This window comes from Puntigrus tetrazona, chromosome 9 (genome assembly GCF_018831695.1).
Source record: "Puntigrus tetrazona isolate hp1 chromosome 9, ASM1883169v1, whole genome shotgun sequence".
NCBI lineage: Eukaryota > Metazoa > Chordata > Actinopteri > Cypriniformes > Cyprinidae > Puntigrus > Puntigrus tetrazona.
The window spans coordinates 24,707,798-24,715,088 of NC_056707.1; the positions used below are offsets into that span (position 1 = coordinate 24,707,798).

The window sequence follows — 7,291 nt, forward strand, 5'->3', positions numbered from 1 at the left end:
AAATGTTTGGTTAATAATGATGTCTTACTGTGTGCTTTTTACTGAATGAGAAAACATACGATTCACAATTACTCTTGACAGCTGCTGCTGCTGTGTATAAATTTACAGGAAGCCTAATATAGTTATATATACTTTTATGTATTCGCGGTTTGTCCTTTCCGGCCTGCCGTACTCACTGATGTTACCGTGGTGACGTGAAGACGCTCTGCGCTAAATCCTCTTACAGAGCGACTGAGTTTGAGCCAATATTTTCGAAGGAAAGAAATATTTACTTTGCATTATTTCGCTTATAGACCTCTAACAGTAAGGGACTGGTGATGGCGTCGGTGTTAGACGCACTCTGGGAGGACAGAGACGTGAGATTTGACATCACTCCTCAGTAAGTCCCCAGGCTAACGTGCTAGCTCAGAAGCTAACGGCGTTCATTTATTAAACCAGATTCATTACATGTGAACATGTGAGGATATTTTGTGCTGCACATCGAGAGATGTACATTATACGTGCTAGTGTCACCATATGATGCGTTTGTTGTAATTACAGTCGATAAAAGAAAAAGATTAAGTGATGCTTAAAGGTTTTAACGTTCACTCGGATGAGCAAGGTTTAGCGTTTATACAATAATACCAGGAGTGCTATTGATAACACACCTTTTTAATAGTCTTGTTATGATATAGTTAATTCAAATAAATATGAAACATAAATATTAGATGAACAAACAAAAAACTGCAACTCAAATGTAAAATTAAAAAAATGAAAATATAAACGTAAAAGCTAATATATAAAAATTGTATCCAATTATAAATAATACTCAATATTACATATATCTGATTAATAAATATAAATTAAATACATATAAAATAAACAATACATTCAAGACATTACCTTTTTTTATATGGGCCTGTTTTTTTGTTGTTGTTTTTTATGCACAATTTAGTATTTTATTCTCCTCTCAGGCTGAAGCAACTGTTTTTATGTTTCATTTAAGGCAGATGAAAACCAGACCAGGCGAAGCGCTTATCGACTGCCTGGATTCAATCGAAGACACAAAGGGAAATAATGGTGACAGAGGTGATTTAAACGTATTAGTATTATCTCAGCCTTGTTACCTTAATGTATATTAAGCCGCCACAATTGTGACCTCTTGTTTCGTCTTTATACAGGAAGACTCCTCGTGACCAATTTGAGGATAATCTGGCACTCACTGGCACTGCCAAGAGTCAACCTGTGTAAGCATATTTTATTGCACTGGACAGATGTATCGCTCGCATTAAACATCATTTTGATTCTTTATTTGCGATGTAATCATTCATGCATCAAAGATTTGCTTAACATCGGTTAATGGCCGCTGATGAATCATCATCTGACTCATCTTGCCTTTTATATTTTCCTTTTTATTTATCTTCTATGTATTAACAGCTGTGGGATACAACTGTATTATTAATATCACCACGAGGACGGCAAATTCAGTGAGTCGTACTGATGCATGTTTTCCTCATATCCTTTTAAATGACTCGTACGAATGATGTCAAATTCCCTCTTTTTTCCAGAAACTGAGAGGTCAGACTGAAGCACTTTACATATTAACCAAATCTAATAACACTAGATTTGAGTTCATATTCACCAACGTGGTACCAGGAAGTCCAAGACTGTTTACTTCTGTCATTGCTGTTCACAGGTACTTGGCATATTGACTAAATCAACAACCTCTTATATAAATATAGTATTTAGAACTCGGTATATACAAAATCCTGTTAACTGGAGAATAATAAATTACACATTTTAAATGTTTTTAATATTTAGAGAGAAAAATATTTAGTTTTGCTTTATTTTGATGGTCCTTTTAATACATTCAGTTCACTGTAAGTAACACTCTCTCATTAGCAAACTGTTAAGGATAGTGTTAGAATAAATTCATGTGTACTTGTGAAATATTATTATAGGAAAGCTTATAAGAAATGTTGCATAGGATCAACAAAAAAAAGAACAAAATATGATGAAATTACTGAGATGTCAATAAAATATATTTATGATATTTATTCAACTGTCAAATAAAAATAAATATTAAAGGCATGCCTTTAGTATGGTAAAAGTTAACTAATTATTTGTGTTTCTTTTTTTCAGAGCTTATGAAACTTCCAAAATGTATCGAGATCTGAAGCTAAGAGGAGCTCTTATTCAGAATAAACAGCTGAGGCTTCTGCCACAGGAGCAGGTGTATGACAAGATCAATGGAGTCTGGAACCTGTCTAGTGATCAGGTATTTTCAGTGGATTGACGGCATTATTACTCATAGTTTAATAAGAACTTAACTAAGAAACGTCTGTTGCTGTGCCCTTAAACAAAACAAAAACATGGTCTTGTGTTTCAGGGTAATCTTGGAACGTTTTTCATTACCAACGTGAGAATAGTGTGGCACGCCAACATGAACGAGAGCTTCAACGTCAGCATTCCTTATCTACAAATTGTGAGTGTTTCTTTTTGCTTCAAAAGCCATCAGTAGTGAGTTGTAATTATTAATTTTATGTATTTATCTTTTTTTAAGCGCTCAATAAGGATTAGAGACTCTAAATTTGGACTTGCTCTTGTGATCGAGAGCTCTCAACAGGTAAGTTTTGACCAACATAATCACAGGAAAAAACGTCATATAACGTCTTATTATGTGATAATGACCCAGCACACATTTTCTTAAAATGATTTTTTGATGTGATGAATTGTAATTTATACACTACCAGGCAAACTTTTTGAAGGGATTATTAAGCAGTAAATTAAACAGACAGTAAATGCGGTTCTTGTAATCTTTCAGATTTTTAAAGAATCTTTCAAAAATGTATCACACTTTCCACATTGAAAATAAGAAATGCTTCTTAAGATGCAAATCAGCATATTAGAATGATTTCTAAAGGAACATGTGACACTGAAGACTGGAGTAGTGGTGCTAAAATGTCAGCTTTGCATCACAGAAATAATTTACGTTTAAAATATATTAAACTAAAAACATTAACTTTTTAATTGTAATAATATCTCACAATTTTACTGTATTTTTAATCAAAAAAATACAGCCTTGAACATTATCGCAGATGAGTGTAAAAGATCTTACTGACCCCAAACCTTTGAACGGTTCTCGGCATGAAATTAAGTCCCTGGTGTGAATGTGGTGACATTTAGTTTTCTCTCTCTTAGACAGGAGGATATGTGCTGGGATTCAAGATCGACCCAATGGACAAGTTACAAGATGCAGTGAAAGAAATCAACTCCTTACACAAAGTGTACTCGGCAAACCCCATTTTTGGTGTGGAATATGAGATGGAAGAAAAGGTAGTATTGAAGATTTCTGATCTATGGTATAGTATTTTGTTCATGAGTATTAAACATGGCTAGAATGGCCTCGCTTTTCAGTAAATTAAAACCAAAAACATAAATGAGCTTTCCGTCTCAGCCTCAGCCTCTGGAAGAGCTGACAGTAGAGCAGCCACCTGATGACGTGGAGATCGAGCCAGATGAGCACACGGACGCTTTTACTGTGAGTTTTACCTCATATGCTACTCTCAGAAATAATGATGCCCTGTTTTCAACACAGCGCTGGGCGCGTGTGTGTCTCTCACATGCTGAAAATAGCCCATCGCTTAAGCTAACAGGCTTTTGTTGCCTGGGATCAAAAATGTTTACACAGAGCTCTGATGAATATGACATCAGGAATGTTCTCTTATTTAACACATACGGTAGAGTTTATCGCATGTGCAATCACTGATGTGCTATTTCTACTTTTTTTTTCTCCACCTCAAGGCTTATTTTGCTGATGGAAATAAGGTAAAGTCTGTCTGTCTATAAATTTAGATGAACTTTCCATTTAAATGACATCTTTTCTTCTTCTTAAGCAACATGATCGCGAGCCGGTGTTCTCCGAAGAGCTGGGTCTTGCTGTAGAGAAACTGAAAGACGGATTCACACTACAGGGACTCTGGGAAGTTATGGGTTAAAACGTGCAAATGCTCTGTACCATTATGTGTTTTGGCATTGCAATGTTTACAATGTTACACTTTTCATTAGCACAATGTGAATTTTATTTATTTTCAGAGTATTTTTTGATATTTTCTAATCAAATATGTTTACAAATTAAAGTGTAAGTTAGAAAAATGCTGGAAAAACATTTAAACTTTTGTGTATTATTAATGGAATTACAGGAATATTCATACATGTTAAATACGAAATAATATTTGTATTTTAGAAACCGCGAGCTTGTTTTATGTAGAGAACTTTACATGCTAATTTTGCTGTTGTGACTGAATAAAAGTGCGAGTAAAAATGATGGAAATTGTTGTTTGTTCTTTTTTTTGACGCCTGTTTAAGCGGTTTTCATAGTAGTGGGCCGATCAAAACAACACATGCAGTTTGTTGGCTCAGGTGTGACGGGTCTGTTTAAAAATGTGCCAGAGGAGCTCAACTTCTTCACAAATGACCAGAAGAGCTGGTTAATTGCTCCTGTCCGACAGCAGCTGTTGTTTGCTGACACTTCAGGCAACAGAAGGTTATAAAGCATAAAAAAGCTTTTCAAGCAATACTACACAAAAATAATTATGCACTCACCTTCATGTTGTTTCAAAAACGTGTGCGCTGTTGTTTCTGTGGAGCCAAAATGTACATTTAGAAAAAGGTGCACTCATTATTTGTTCTATTTACAATTATAGTGTCAAGCTCCAAAAAGAACAACTCAAGTATTTCATAAATAATGATGTGAACTTTTCTTTTAAATAGAAACCACCAACATGAATGAGTCACAGACCTATAAACTTACTAATCTTACAAATGACACCATGTGCAAAACAGAGGTAATGACACACACCTTTACAATCATTTAAAACTCTTAGACACCTGTTAAATTCTTACTAACGCGTCACTCTCTCGATCCTTTAGTCAACCCGAACGCATTCATTTGCAAAACACCCCTGACCCCAGAATGTGTCCAAAGTTCACAGTTGTCTTTTTCAGTCTTTGACAGCTGCTTGATGCGACGCCGGGCTCCCGTTTGGTCAGCCTAAATTCTTTCTGACTGTATGAGGGGTCTATATTTAGAGGGGCGGGCTTAAATTGCAGGGGGTTTGTGTTGGCGCCCTGTGTTATTTCAGCCTCTTACAACCGAGACGGCAAGACAAGAGGAAGTTCAGCATCCTCTTCGAGACCTGCAACGTTTGAGATGGAACCCATGACTGTCAAGGAGGACCTGAGGCTCTTTCAGAGCACCCTGCTCCAGGACGGTTTGAAGGAACTTCTGAAGGAGAACAAGTTTGTGGATTGTATTCTGAAGGTCGGAGACCGGAGCCTGCCGTGCCACAGACTCATCATGGCTGCATGCAGTCCGTATTTCCGAGAGCTGTACTTCACTGAAGACGGCGCTGAGAGGAAAGACTCCAGCAAGGAAGTAGTGCTAGAGAATGTGGATCCCGGCATTATGGACATGATTGTGAACTATCTGTATTCGGCAGACATCGAAATCACAGATGAGAACGTGCAAGACGTCTTCGCAGTCGCCAACAGATTCCAAATCCCATCCGTGTTCACCGTTTGCGTCAACTACCTACAAAATAAGCTTTCGTTGGGTAACTGCTTGGCCGTCTTCAGAATGGGGCTGGTTTTGAACTGCCCCAGACTCGCTGTGGCCGCCCGGGACTTCATAGCGGAGCGCTTTGAGACTTTATCCAAGGACGAGGAGTTCCTCGAGTTCAACGCTCCCGAGTTGTTCGCTATCATCGGGTGCGATGCTCTGAACGTGGAAAAAGAGGAGGCGGTGTTCGAGCTCTTGATGAAATGGGTCCGGAAGAACAAGGAGAACCGGACGAAAGCTTTGGGAGACGCTTTCGAGCACATCCGCTTCCGACTGCTGCCTGAGAAATACTTCAAGGAGAAGGTGGAAAAGGACGACATCATCAAGGCCGACTCCGAGCTCGCCGAGAAACTGAAGGTCATCAAAGAGGCGTTCGCCGGAAAACTGCCGCACAAAAAGGAGGGCGAGAAAGGCGAAGGAGAAGAGGGGGAAAAGGCCCTGCCTGGTTATCTCAATGACAACAAACGGCTGGGGATGTATAACAGGGATCTCATCCTGATGATAAACGACACGGCGGCTGTGGCCTACGATGCTGATGAAAACGAATGCTTCCTGGCAGCCATAGCGGAGCAGATACCTCGAAATCACATTAGCATCACGTCGAAGAAGAACCTCTATGTTTTGGGAGGACTGTTTGTTGATGAAGACAACAAGGAATCGCCGCTGCAGTGCTATTTCTACCAGGTTAGGCCATTCACTTATTTATGAAAGAAAAGGCTGTTTACACCGAGAATCAGCTTTTAACTACAAATTTTATAGCTGTGGTGTGCTCTTAATAAACGGAACGATACAGAGAAACGATTTAGACGGAATCACTTTCAGGGCTGTTTTTTCCCCCAGTTGAAGAGCGATAAACATAGACAAGCGTTCGAATTTTCCCGCCTTTTAAAAACGGTTGCGTAAAGCGGCAGAAATCAAAGCAGCCGTTCGCGCTTATATTAAACACGACATAATTATACGCGGATGTAGATGCTATTCATAAGACCGGAATTTGTTCAAAATGCAAATTCTCTCGTTTACTCACCTTCAGGTTGTTTCAAGCATTTAAAGCCTGCTTATCTTTTGGCAACACGGACTAACGTTAGTCATATAACTTCGGATTTAGCACTAATTTTATGCTAACGATACATTTTTTTGCCATTTTTGGAGCTTTACAATTCCCTTTCACTTATCTCTGAACTTAGAGCTTTTAACGTCGCTTTTAACGTGTTAGCATACGTTTCACCCTTGGTTTTGAAAGTCTACTCTCGTGGTTTTAAACACATATCGCGTTTTCAGACAACCAATCAAAAAACAAACAGCACCGCCTAAATAAATATTCATGCGGCAAATAATTTTTTTAGCAATTAAATCACAGAAAACTCAAATAGGGGTGCCATTCATCATCCAATAAAAGCAAACATTTAACAGCATTTACCATTTTTATGTGAGTTTTTTAATATAATATTTACATTTTATTAATTGTGCTTGTCATAGGACTTTTTTTCAGTATGTATGTACCTACACGGGAACTTTTAAATTATTTTACATCAAGCTAAAATAAAAACAGCCTTTCCTTGGCAACTGTTTTAGGCTTTCCATGTTTAATATTTTAAGTAAATATTTTATGCATTTTTATGGTTTTACTTTTAGTTAAGAATGAACATTTCCAAGGGTAAAAACCCAACTTTGTGTTGTATACTGGCTTAGAAT

The 7,291-nt window shown here is 37.7% G+C and overlaps 2 protein-coding genes across 2 annotated transcripts in view; both read left to right on the plus strand.

The window, feature by feature from the left end:
* The first annotated feature begins 171 nt into the window (after positions 1-171).
* bbs5 (Bardet-Biedl syndrome 5) lies at positions 172-4,306 on the plus strand. Its single transcript, XM_043248253.1, has 12 exons — positions 172-379; positions 986-1,068; positions 1,161-1,226; positions 1,417-1,466; positions 1,548-1,675; positions 2,122-2,257; positions 2,369-2,464; positions 2,543-2,605; positions 3,181-3,315; positions 3,437-3,520; positions 3,784-3,807; positions 3,876-4,306. The coding sequence occupies exons 1-12, from the start codon at positions 318-320 to the stop codon at positions 3,975-3,977; spliced, it is 1,029 nt and encodes a 342-aa protein (XP_043104188.1). The 5' UTR covers positions 172-317; the 3' UTR covers positions 3,978-4,306.
* A 791-nt stretch (positions 4,307-5,097) lies between these two features.
* klhl41a (kelch-like family member 41a) overlaps positions 5,098-7,291 on the plus strand; it is a 5,244-nt gene continuing 3,050 nt past the window's right edge. Inside the window, 1 exon segment of the mRNA XM_043249294.1 lies at positions 5,098-6,283. Coding sequence (XP_043105229.1) covers positions 5,192-6,283 — 1,092 coding nt within the window. The 5' untranslated portion in view covers positions 5,098-5,191.